General features: G+C 39.2%; 1 protein-coding gene across 1 annotated transcript in view; it reads left to right on the top strand.

Annotated features, from left to right (window-relative positions):
• NDUFAF2 (NADH:ubiquinone oxidoreductase complex assembly factor 2) overlaps window positions 1–13,364 on the top strand; it is a 65,136-nt gene that overhangs the window by 41,370 nt on the left and 10,402 nt on the right. Inside the window, exon 3 of the mRNA XM_042028293.1 lies at window positions 10,085–10,125. Coding sequence (XP_041884227.1) covers window positions 10,085–10,125 — 41 coding nt within the window. The remainder of the gene's footprint in view (window positions 1–10,084; window positions 10,126–13,364) is intronic.

The following is a 13,364-nucleotide window of genomic DNA, read 5'->3' as shown; positions in this document are numbered from 1 at the left end:
GCAGGGCCTGGGCTGGGCCCGCCGGCCCCTGCACGGGGCCCGCAGCCACCTGGCCCAGCACCGGAAACGAGAGAGAGCTCTGCCCGGGCTTTGTCCATTCTTAAATATGGACCACAGAGGCGGTCACAATTTTAAGTGGTTTAAAGAATTGTCCATATTCAGACTGGCCAGCTGATAGGTTCTGTCAGGTCCTAGAGGAGCTGTAAGAGCCCCTTTGCAAGAACATCACTTCCGAGACTATGCTTTGCTAACCCATGACAATGTGACTTAAAATCCAGTGTAGAGGGATTCCTTGCGGAACAGGGGCATATGATACCCCTGGAAAGATTGGACAGCCCAGGGTTGCTGAGGAAAAACCCCTGAACTGGCCCCTGGTTTCAGGCAAGCCTCGAAAGCACCTGGCTGCAGGCAGCCCTGAAAGTCCTTGGCAAAGCAATACACTGGTCAGCTCCCCCGCGGATTAGAGGCCGTCTAGAGGGACTGGGCGTGAATCTTTGCAAAAGTAGATATAAGCTTGTATAGTTAAACAATAAAGGGGAGAATGATGCTCGAATCGTATTGGTATATGTGTTGTTACTCCGGCCAGCTCTCCAGCACTCGGACTCCTAGAAATCCAGGACTCTGAAGCATAAGCAAGGATTCCCTGAAACAGTACATAGAAGCTACCCATCACTCAACTTGCTTTTTGGAGAGAAAGATACCTTGACATCTCCCAGAAGTTGGTAGGTTTAAAGCAAACAGATTTTAAGCAGTATGTATTTAAGCTCTGGAATTCCTTGTTGTTGAATGATTGTGCTTGCAGGAAGTTTGCATGAGTTCAAAAAGAGATTAAAAGTATTGGTGGAAGAAAAATTGTTTTTATACATAGGTATTACTGTGGTTTAATTTGTCAGTCAGCTGCAAATTAATTGAGTCTACAACATGTTTTGAGGAAATGTCTTGGTATACTTGCTTTACCTCATTCTCTTCCCATTAGGCCTCATGCTCTTCTCTGAGGGAGATGGTACTGAGCAAAGAGAAAACTTCAGACCCATCATATCCCTTCATAGAATCAGTAGAGAAATAGAAAATGTTCTCATCTTGTATTTTATCATTGTCATTACACGAAATCCTAGGATTTTTGCTGTGATCAACTGAGGCTAGTATTAACAGCTGAAAGCTTCTGAAAGGTGTTTCAACACTATTGGCAGTGTTTGCCAGCTATGGCAAAACCACAGTATCAACATTTTCTGTCTTTACTGCTGCAGTACCCACAGTGGGTTAGCAAGTCTTACCCTAGTTGTTCCTGGTTCTTTGTCAGTCCAAGGTAGCCATCTTCTGAAGGAGAACAGCTACCTGATAAGCTTGTCCTGTAAATCATCTGGTGCTTGAATAGATCTGTTTATCCAATTTTCTGAAGGTCTTCTTCCTCATCCAAAAGTTCTCTAGCCACCAGTGCTCATCTTAATTCTCTGTGACTGTCATGCAAACACTGCATCACAGACACTGAGAAACATATATGAAGCTTCAGGTAACTGCTTTGCTGTGAATGAATTCTCATCCAGGACAATTTTTAATAGTCTCTGTCTGCACTTGTGTCTTGGTTTGAGAGACAGGTGTCTGCCAAGGAAGGCAGGAGCCTCTCTTGAAATGAAAAATGCAACTCCCTTCCCTCCAAATTATTATAGTTTTGAAATTAAGGGGCTTTCAGGCAAAGATACGAGGAATAGGAACTTTACTAATATATATGTATATATATATATATATCTATATATATGTATATAAAAAACAAGGCAAACAAACAACAATAACTATGGCAGTAACAGCAAACAATCACAGACCCAGTGCCAGCCTTCTCGGCTGTCAGGCCCTTTCCCCTCGGGTGCAGTTCCGCTCGCAGCCGGCAGGGGCGCTGGCGGCTCCCGGTGAGCAGGGCAGGTGCGATGGTTCCCCCGCGGCTGCAGGGGGCGCTCCGGAGCGAGCTCGGGGAGCACGCGGCACCGGTGCCCTGGGATCCCGGGAAGGGATGGGACAAAGGCTTCACAAACCCCTGGGCAGCCGATCCCAGTGCCCCAGCAGGACTCTCGGGAGCAGCAGGCTGGAATGGCAGGAATGAGCACAAATCCTGGGTGGCAGATGAGATGTATCAAACTCCAGAGCTGCGGCAGGAACCCTGGGAGGTCTGTGCAGGCAGGGGGTGCAGGGCTACAGAGCAGCAAAGGCTCAAAGCAGCAGCAGGGGCAGGGTTGGCCACAGCCGGGCTCCCAGCAGGGCGGGGAAAGGCTGGCTTGGGAGTCCCGGGGTTTTCCCTGAGGCACCTGAGCAGATGGTGAAAAGGTCCCTCTTTTAGTGAGGTAGGGTGTTAAATAGGGTCCCAGTGTAACAGCCGCTCCAGCAAGCAAGCTCCACTCACAGCAGAAGGAGGGCAACCAAAAGCAGAAGCCTGCAGTGCTGAGGACATCCATCCACAACTATGGCAGCCTCTCTCCCTCTGAACGCCGAGAACACCAGCCCACCAGAAGCTGCAGCCAACCCCCTTTTTGCCAGTTCAAATCTTGTGGCATCCCCCCACCTTACACGAGAAAACCCCAGGTGAAAGAGAGTAGCCAGTTGGACCCCTCCCTCTGTGGCCAGGTCTTTTGTTTTCTCCCAAGCACCCAGCAACTTGTCACCCCAGAAACATATATGGGGCAAATTCCACAAGAGAAAAAGAAAACAGAAGGAGAACTCCCAAGACCCCAACAACTTGGCTGGAATTAACAGGAAACAACATGGACAGTCAGACTGTCTCACATGGGTGTGGACTAATCATGCTTGCACAAATGGTCTTAGACTGGTTCAAGCAAATTGCTATCCAAACACATTGCTTCGTGCTGCTGGGATCTATGTAGCACTAAAAAGACTGCTAGATCTCTCTTCAGAAATGTAGCACAAATCCCTGTGATTTGTGGTGCCTGCGAGGTTGCAGCTTTTTGGGAGTTTACATGTGATGAGACCTTGAAGTCAAATATCACGTACCCTCATGGGAATATGGACTTGCCTAAAAAGCTGCAGCTGCCAGACCTAAGATAGGCTTTTCAAATCAAGGCATCCTGTTCAGATTTGGTTTAGAGAAGAAACGATGAACTGGCCATTCCTGTTTTTATGAACTATGTTTACAGTTTTATTGCTTAACTTCCTCATCTTTGTTACTATGAGGTTTTTTCTTTGTGATTTTGTCAGCAAATACAAAGAATTCACAGAGGAAAGGAAAATTTGCAGTTTGCAGATTGAGTACTAGTCTTTTCCTCTAGTCCTGGTTTTGGCCAAGGATGGCATTAATTTTTTGCAAAGGCCAGGAGAGGGTGTGGCTGAGGGGGTGTGGCCAGAATCCAGATGTTATACAATACCACCTCAGATCAATGCTGGGAGTAGGGGAAGGGGATTCTGGCTTCTGAGAAAAAGGGTGTGGCTTCTGGTTCAGAAAAAACATGGCTGTGGTCATCTCACATCACCCTCAGTGAGCATTTTCCACATAAATTACCGTCTCTTTTGTATGCTTTTGTTATTAGTATTAATATATGTTTGTTTCCTTATCTCACTACTGTTTCCAGTCAATTGTTATCTCACTCCATAATCTTTGTCTTTTGTGCCTCCCATCCTCTACCCCATTCACCCTCAGTGGGGAAGGGTGGAAAAGGAGGCGAGAAGGGGCAAGCAGATGACAGTGTGGTTTGGGGAGCTTTTGTGTGAGAACCAAATTGGGCAGTACCATTCCTCAACCACAACAGTACTGCATTTCTCTAGAAAGATGAGAATCGTGCATGCTTTTTTCCCCAGTGCAGAATGGGTGTGTAGTATATGCTTCTGAGAGGTAAAGGTGGGAATTCCAGAAAAAAGGCTAACCTGTACTTTTTTGTCCAATGCTAGTCTAACCTTTGGAAATGGTTTTGTAGGTGTAGAGTTTTAAAAAGCCAAAACTTGTACTTCTGCTGTGGGTATAGAAGCTGTTTGAAGAACTGTTATATCTTTGCTACATATTGGGGTGTGAGTTAGGGATGTAGGATGCTCTGAATTTCAATTCATCACTACTTCTTTTTTGCCTCTTCTAGAAAGAAAAATTCTCAATGAGTTAAAAATGAGAAGGAATGGAAAGTGTAGGTAGTTCAAATAATACTACAGAAGCCAGTTATGTGAGTAAGAACAGTTTAATTCAAGATTTTTAGCCACTCTTTGCTGAAAGGCTCATCACATTTCTGTCCCAATTTTTTCCTCCTTAGGATTGGTCTAGAAGTTTCCCAGGCCCAAAGGACCTCTGCTGAACTTTCTATCTTCTGTCCAGACTCTTGAAATTTTCATTACATTCTTTCTGTGGGTGTTCATGTTATAATTTGTGCTATTATGGATGCTGATCATTCCAGCAAATAGACTGAGACTTTGCAGAAGGAAATACTTGCTGTTTCCTCTGAACAGTAAAAGATGAATATAAGGTTAGAAGCTTATTTAATATTTCTTACTTTATTTGCGCTTTGCTCTTGGAATCTGTTGGGCACAAGTTTACACCTCCAGGGGCCTCTTCTCCAAACCCTGTGTATGTACTTTGACATCCATGGCCTCTGCTTAAGTTTTGGCTGGCTCTCCTTTCTATCCCTCTCAGGGTTTTCACTTTTAGAACTGTGCTGAAGAGTCTGTTTCCTCTTCTTTTCTTGGGACCTGTAGAGAGGTGCTTTTACCTGTCTTTGTTCTGCCAGGACTCAGGTTTTTTTACTTGTGGACAATTCTTAATGGCCACCTAATTTAAAAGCAGTCATCCCAGCACCCTTCCCCTTTCTTAGTTACCCTACACAACTGTATGACTGACTGTATGACTAGAAAAAGAAACCTCTTGTGACCAAAATTAATAAAAGTACTGTCCCTGGAAATACTTACAGCCATTACTTGTCTGAGGAGAACTTTCACAAAACCAGGGACAAAGGACAGTGTAAGGAGCGGGAACAGGCTGTAGTGAAATTGGAAGAGGGTGCAAGTTAAATCTCATTCTATACCTAAGACATTCAATTTGGAGAGCTGGTAGCCTAAGGAACTGATTCTGGTGCTGTGTTTATCAAGTTTTAAACATGTAATAAGGTAAAGGAGACCAAGTAGAAAGCTATAAAGCATCATTCAGATCATAGACTTAATCTGTGCAAGCTGTTTCTTTGACTCTGGAAAGGGTATTTGTGTACTGATCCTGGGAGCTTACTGAATACAGGGCCAAGGGTTTACTCCTGAAGGACTTGTCTGGAAATTTCATCCTAAAGATGTTTTAAGCACTCTGTGGGATTAAATTATCTATGTTCTCAGACCTGTGAATTTTATGAAAGTTCTGAAATGTCCATTAAGGCTTTTGTAAAACTAAAACAGAATCCCTTAGTGTTAGCCCTTTGTACACATAAAATTCAATTAATTTTATTTTTAAAAATCCAAAAGTGTATTTCCTGTTGTACTATAGTTTTGAATTTAGAATGCAATCCATATGTATAATACAAATATTGCCTGGTTTTGTTTAGGTGAAGTCTCTTACATTTTGCTTCAAAGTGGGAGTGCCTACTTTTCCTCAGGCAGTATGGATGCACGCAACAGATAACATTTCTGTATTTTAGTTCTGAATGTTCACCTACTGAAGAACGTGTAATTTACCTCCTCAGGACATGTCAATAAGTGCTCATGAAGGGAGATCTGTAATTTTACATACCACAAGGATTCAGGAGATGGCATGCTTCATGCTGTGTGTATTATTGCCATCTACTCTTAATCTCTCTTTTTTTTTTCTTGGTAACATTTAGAGATTACCAGGAGTCTTAATTTGCATGTTCACTTTTATGGTCATTGCAGTGTGTTATCTGCCAGTAGGAGTCTTATGGTTCAACAAAAATTTCATGCATACTAATAAGAATGCAAATGAGTGCTGATGAAAGAATGCAAATGTCTCAGGTTAGGAAATGTCCAACTTACTTGCAAAATTCCTTTCAGACAAAGGTGGAATTAAGATGAATACATCCAGATAGAATTAAAACCAGCAGTTTTAAATGGAGGCAATGATTCATTTTGTCAAAGCTCTGCAGGGCAGGGAAGATGTTTTGGTTGCACTCTGTACATATGTGTTACCTTCTCTGCCAGGTTTAAAACATCTTGGATGACAGTGGTGAAGGCATTTTGTTTTGTTAGCTTGGGGAATGGGAATGTCATGTAGAAATTTTCCCCAGCTGTAACTATCAACTTTTAATTAAGTATATGCATGTATGCATATGTTGTTCAAATAAAATGAAATAAAGCACCTACTTACCTTCTTTCCATCAACAAATATTTGACTGTGATATAAAGCTGTTCAGTAATTTAAAAGCACGTTCACCGAAGGTGTAATGCTGATCATAAAGAAAGGTGCAAGAACTTTTTCTTTACTCAACTGTTTTGGATATATTTTCCAAAGAGAATGCAAAATATCTAAACTTCAATAAATTATTTACTTGGATTTTATTAAAGCTAGTGCTAACTCAGTAGCAAATTGGTTATATTTTTGTACACCTTCATTCTTCCTTTACTACCATGAATTTCTCTTACACGTGAGTTATAAGGTGCTGGTGCTTTTCTGAACGGTGTGTTGGGTGCTCAAAATTTTATCGATAACTTAAAAATCAAAGATTTGAAAGTCTTTTAAGAATTTCCCTATCTCAAAGAGAAACACATGAAAAATGGTGAGATTTAAATATATGAGTCCTCCCATTCTTTGGGATAACCCAAAGATTAAGGAGTGGTCAGGTGAATTATTAGTAAAATGTACTGCTTTTGAAAGACTGATAAAACTATTAGATGCTAAACTGCAGTATGCTAAAATACACTGAATTCAGATGATGTTTTCTTTGCATTTAATCTTGTATTGCATCTTGAGCTTTATGAAGAGTATTTAAGAAGTGGATTTGCACAGAGGAATATGATAATGTTAAATCTAACTAACTTCATCTTATGGATATAAAAAGGTTTTAGTACATTTTCTTACTGTATTTCTCCCTCAGCCACATGGCAGTGAAGAAATCTTTCATTAAATAATGACTTTCTTAGGCACTTCATTAGAGATACTAAAATTATTTCCTTGTAGTAATTCAGAAAATAGTATCATTGTTTGTGTCAACAAGTTTTATGTACCATTAAGCTGAAAAAGATTTGGACTCCTGACATTTATTAGAAAAAAAGGAAGGTTGATAGCTCTTATAAAACTATGCATTCGAGTGTTGTTAAAACTGGAAAGAAAAAGAGCACAATGTTAAAACTGTGTGTATTACTTATGTATTTAAATAGATACAATTTTATTATGGAATGTTTGCTATGAGAAATCTTCCTAAATTAAGGTTTGTTTCGTTGCTTTTGAGTGTTGGTAGTGAGTTCAGTTAATGAATGAAAATATGTTGTGTAATGCTTCTGACTTCACAGCCTCTGTTCACAGGACATGTGTTACTGTGTTACCCTTCACTGTTTTGTTTGCAGCTTGTTAAATGAGCTAGATAATTAAATGATAAAATCTTTTACTAGAGTTATTCCATTCATCTGAAAATCATTAGTCAAATAACTGCTAAAAGTCACAGGTGCTCTGGAAAGAAATCTGTTGTAACGTTTATATTTCAGCAATACTTTTTAACTGCAGCTTAATTTTTGTAGTATTTCAAATTTTTTCTTTAGGGGTCAGTTGTTGTAGTCATCTGAAGTTTAAAATGCAGCGGGTGTTTTAAGAAAATACTGGCAATTTCAAAAAAAGTAAATCAATTTTTACATGCTGAGAGTTGTGGGATTGAAAACAGTGTTATTATCCTTCCATAGGTCAGAAGCAAGGCATGGCAAGGTAGAAGATGATATTTTGTTGAAAGTAATGTGTTAAATTTTGATGGTTTAAAGCTTTAATTTCTATGAGACATTTTGAAGTACTATCCTTCCTTTTTTTTTCTCCAGCTGTATCTTTTACTGTTTAGTGTCTGGTATACATATCTGAAACCTCTACTATTTTTTTGCTTTTTTCTGAATAATGTTGCTAAGTATTTCAGTATTCTAAAGCTGTTGCTACGTATGGACATAGGTAACTTCTGTCAGGAGGAAAGGCTTATGTGGTAAGATTTTCTTCAATAAAATTGTTGGGTTTTTTACAGAGTGTCTGCAAGGCTGCCAGCTGAGAAGTGGCAGTCTCAGTTTAGTCTCTGATCTTTCCAGATTTTGCACTTTGAAATCTTTGTAAAATTTAAATGCCTGTAAGTACTACAGGTACATGTAGTTCTATAAATCCTATAATTCTATAGATTTAACAGAAAGTCACTTAGTTGTATTTTGAATTACCTTAAGGGGCTGTTTTTCTTTCCACTGATATAAAACTTACAGGAAGGGTGATGTTGACTGCTCATAGTTCTGTCACTTGTCCACAGTGGCAAATTTGGATCTATTCTTTGTTAGGCCTCTGAGAAGAGCTGACAGGGACTGCTTTTAAGAAAAGTAGTTTGAGAAAGATATTTAAAAGTACATATTTTCAGGAAGTGGCATCTGATAGACAAGAACCAAAAGTATTACCTTGCTTCATATCTTTACAGGTATTTTACCATTAAACTTTAGCATTAACCAGTGCCCATCCTTGCTAAATTCCAAGCTGTGTCTCCCTTTGTTCATATGTTAATTGGAAGCTATTCTCCCTAAAACAACTTGCATAATGCTGCTGAAGCCATGGTGTTAGTGTTTCACCTTCTATGTAATTGTATTTTCAGAAGTGAGATGATGCTATGACTCCGTGCAGATTTTAGTGTTTTAGACTAGTCTAAATCATTCCCTGGTTCCCCTCAAAATACAGCACAGATGGTATTAGAAAACTAAAATTTGGAAGAGTTCCTTCTTAAAGCATTTCTGAAACTTTATAGACGGCTACATGTGAGGCCAGGAATTTGAGTGGGTTATAGCAAAATGTTATTTTTGCTCTAATTTTCAAGCATAGTAACAAAAATCTTAATTATCAAAGCAAACATATGAAATAATGTTTTGCTGTGTCCTCAGCACTTGGAAGTGGCTTTCCGTGTGTTTGTCATTCTGTTCATTACTGGCTACTTGTATTCTGCTACTAATTAATTTAAAAAATATGAGCAGAAAAGACAAATGTCATTGAAGTATCCAACAAGTACCTACCAATAGTGTGAATTGAAAAGGCATGAAAAACTGCTACAGTAGTGGTATTTCTAAAAAGTGGTGTCAGGTAATTCCTCTAAATAATGTAATAATGTAATAGTTGGAGCTCTCTCCTTTAATTCATCGTCGGTACAAAGTGACACCTGTCAGCATCTACAATGGAGTCTCTATATTGCTGCCTCCCAACAGTCCCAGCTAACAGCAGTGTTAGTGATGGGAGTGGGCATCTATCTACAGATTTTGTTCAGAAAACCTGAGCCACAGGACAATTGTTCTGCTTTTATTCCTCCATTTCTCTGCTGTCTTTTCCAGCATGAATTCACTGAAATGGAGGGATCCTTCTCCCAGGCACAGTACTTGCCCCTCCATGAAGTGGATAATCCCCCAGAGCCACAGGATGTGCTTCAGTCCAGGCTCTGCAATCCCTCAGTCAGGTCTGGGGCTGTACCTTTCAGACTCGTAAAGGAATTCTACCTGGTAGTAACATAAAATGTTTTCAGCTTTAAGAAAGCCTGAAGCCTGTAAGAATCCTTTTTCTCCATAGTGGTCTAAGGCTGTTCTTACTTTTCATTGGTCAACTTGTCATTTTCTTAGGGTATACCTCAAAGCTGTATTGCAAGCTCAACAATAAACCTGTGCCATAAGCCCTGCTTTTTAAGCCCTGTTTTGACAGCCAAGGTGATATGTAAACTGTGCCCAAGGTCTCCACACAGAGTTGACACCATCCCCTACCTCTTCCTTCTCTAAAGACTGAGTATTGAAACTGGAAATAACGTCTTGTGCTGACATTCTGGGAAATGACATGGCTTGCCAGGTTGTGGCAAATTCTATTATAATTTTTTCATAAATATTTGCTTTCTTTTACAAATTCATAGTAATTTTGAGTTTTGATACTGTTTGTGATCTTTGAAATAATCAATTTGATTTTTTTTTCCAGCATGGATAAGAAAAAAGAGAGAAGATCCACCCACCATTGAGGTGAGATGAAATGTCTTTAAATTTTCAATTGTTTTAATGAAACTACCATTAATTCATTTATAGTTGACTCATCTGTGCAGTAATCTGTCACTTGTGGGGAGAATTTAGTATGTTCCTTGCCTAATTGATGAAAATACACACTGGGTAGGTATCTAACACTTAGAAAAAAGGAAAATAAGTGGAAATATAAACTCCATTATTCATTAGTCATTATCTGTGTGAATTCTTTTAAGATGGTATATGTAGGTTCTTTAAGATGATCATGACCATTGAAAAGTCTCTTCAATTAAACAAGTTCTTAAATTACTGCTATGACTTTTTAATTAATGCAAGGTTTTTTTCATTGTGGTTGATACTAAAACATAGGTTTCAAACCCAGCTGCCAGTGGATTCATCAAAACAGGAAAACCAATTGCACTAACATTTTAGAGTGCTAATGAGGTGGGGGAGTTACAATGACGTCTTTTTCCATAAGAGAAAACAGAGAAATGTCCAACAGTGTCTTCCATGCTGATGAATTTGTAAAGCGTTTGCAAACAAGTTTGACTGCTGATCTGTGTATGCAGATGCATGCACACACATACATGACTTGCCCAGCATTTCTACTGCAAGTTGCTTAAGCACCAGCTAGGAATGAGAGAGAAGATAAGACACTGTTTGCTGCAGAAGATTCAAAATGACACCCACAGAGGCAGATACCTGACTTGCATCAGAAATAACTGTCACGTTCAGTGAAGATATGTTGGCATCTCCAGCCATTTGGTCACTGAGATCTTCTGGAACATCCTGGCCTGTGAAAAGTTGTCCTGACTTCCTGTGTGTTGAGATGACCTCAGGAAGCTTGTCAGCTTATGCTGACAAACTGTAACTCATTGAAACAAGCTCCCACACAACATACAGCTTTCAACTAATTCTCTCTGCCCTTCTTTCCCACATGCCACTGAGTCTATAGAGACAGTAAGGGCTATAATACACCTATGAATGAAAGAAGTTCAAGTTAAATTTATCCTAAAAGCTATTCAGGGAAGTAATAAATGTGAGTTTGGATTTTTTGTTTGTTTGTTTTGTTTGTTTGTTTTGTTTGTTTGTTTTTATTTTTTCCCCTTCCCTCCCCAATCTAGTTACTTATGCAGAGTCATGAAACAGTTGTTCCATCTAAGTTTGGACTGACCTCATTATAATTACTTCTGGCTTATACCAACTGTATGAAAACAAGCTTTATTGTTGAAATTACCAATTAATGTGATACCTGAAGATGGGAGGTGTCTTGGTTTTTGTTCTATCATTTCTGTGAGCGAGGCTGCTGTGGTAGTTGCTCTGAGGTAAACCTGCTCCAAGGCAGGCAGCCTTGGGTCTGGAATTGGTGCAATAAAGCTCCTTCTGGCGCTAGAGATGTTGGTTCATTTTTGAAATAGGGAGCAAGTCTCCACAGGTGAGAGAACTGTGGAACAATAGTGTTCTAAATATTTTACCTTCCAGAAAAAGCAATTTATGGAGAGTGAAAGATTGCTGGGACTGATGGTGCATTCAGAGTTACAGGACTGCTTATATTTTCAGATTCATGAGGTAATAGATCTGAAAAATAATTTAGTAGCAAGGTACTTTACCTGCAGGGCTGTGCATTGACGTTATCACAGAGCAGAAGTGATAACCTAGGAATTTGAAAATAGTTACCTTTTTTCAAGTAATCTCTAAATAGGTATTTTCCTATGTAAGAAAAAGTTGTTCAAATATATGTATGTTAAAAATTCGTGCTAATATTGTGAAAAGAGTGCTCCAGTCATATTTTTAATATGTGATAGTGAAGCCTAATTTTTTTCTCTCTATTACAGAGAATAGTGTGGGACACTATGTATGATCTACTTTTCTCCAAATTTGAAACTGGCACAAACTCTTACATCACCATATCATTACAAATATAGTTATAGTAGTGAAGTGCATATAGCATATTGTTTGGTCCCTATTTGTAGGGCTGATTTGCTTTAGTGTTTTAGCTACAGAAACTTTACTGGCTGCTATTCCATATTATATTCCCCTTTTAACAGTAAAGATGGTACGGTAAACTGCTGTTTGACAGCTATGAAAAAAGGGAGTATTTGTGGCATATTCCATGTTGGAACCCTGTATAACAAATCTCCTTGTTCTTTCATGTATTTCTTGTGAGACCAGACTATTTCTGAAAAAGGAGGTAAAACCCACAAGTTTTGCATTTTTGCTTTAATGACACTTTGCTCTCAACATATTGTAACAACCCTAAAGTTCCTAAAGCATAAGTTTCTGGAGCTGTGCCTATGTTCCTACCTTTGCAGTCTGTAAAACTACTTTTTTGGATGGTTTTCCTTTCTTTCCTGTCCTTTGCCCTTCACTTCTTTTTTCTTTGTAATATCAAATGACATATGTTAAACCTTATTAAAATTTCTGTTCCACTTCTGTTAGCCTAGCATCCCTTTTTGAATCTTACATTTGAGGATTTTATATTTGTCTGTCTGATCTTTGATTGAGCTCTTGGTTATTGATGATAGAGGTTACCAAGCTGCTCAGGCTACCAGGTTTCATGATGAGGTCTATGATGAATTTTTAATTGAAAATACTGGAGCGATACAGCTTCACAAAGCAGCTGGATCTTACTGATCGCACTGATGACCACGTGTTGGGAACCAATGGTTTGGTAAATACTGTAGGCTAATAAAATGTCATTCATAATCATCAGGACATGTTGGTCATTTAACTGAGAACAAATGTGAGTTGTTCTGCCTCACCAGTGGTCAGAGTAGTTGGGTCATGACACCAGCTAAATCTGTTGATGATTTTCTTGAGACTTGATCATGTTTTGTATTCAGGCCATTAATTCTTCCACAAACACCTAACGGATCTTATTTTGTTTGTTTGCTTGTTTCCATTATAAATCTTTCACTTTTGCTCGGAAGTTGTTGCTTTACCTCTTTCTTTAGTTTCCCTCTCTCTTTTTTTTTTTTTTATGGAAGAATACTCCAAGTCAACTTGTACAGTGTTAGTTGTACCACATCCCTAATGGTTTCTTTCCTCCTTGTGCCCCCTTCCCTTTTTCTTCATTTTTGAAGGAGGTCACTTGGACTTCTGTGTCTGGCCAGACATAACTCATGAATGCTGCTCATCACCTTGGTTATTTCTAACCTAGCCAGTTACATAAGGAATGTTAGTGCTGAAAGGTTTTAAAGTCATCTTCTGGGATACTGGTTAACAGTTGGTTGCCTTTTGAT

The sequence above is a fragment of the Corvus kubaryi genome, unplaced genomic scaffold (assembly GCF_017639235.1).
Source record: "Corvus kubaryi isolate FWS band 111438036 unplaced genomic scaffold, C.kubaryi_AGA036_p1.0 37308, whole genome shotgun sequence".
NCBI lineage: Eukaryota > Metazoa > Chordata > Aves > Passeriformes > Corvidae > Corvus > Corvus kubaryi.
This window is presented reverse-complemented; position numbering and strand designations above follow the sequence as displayed.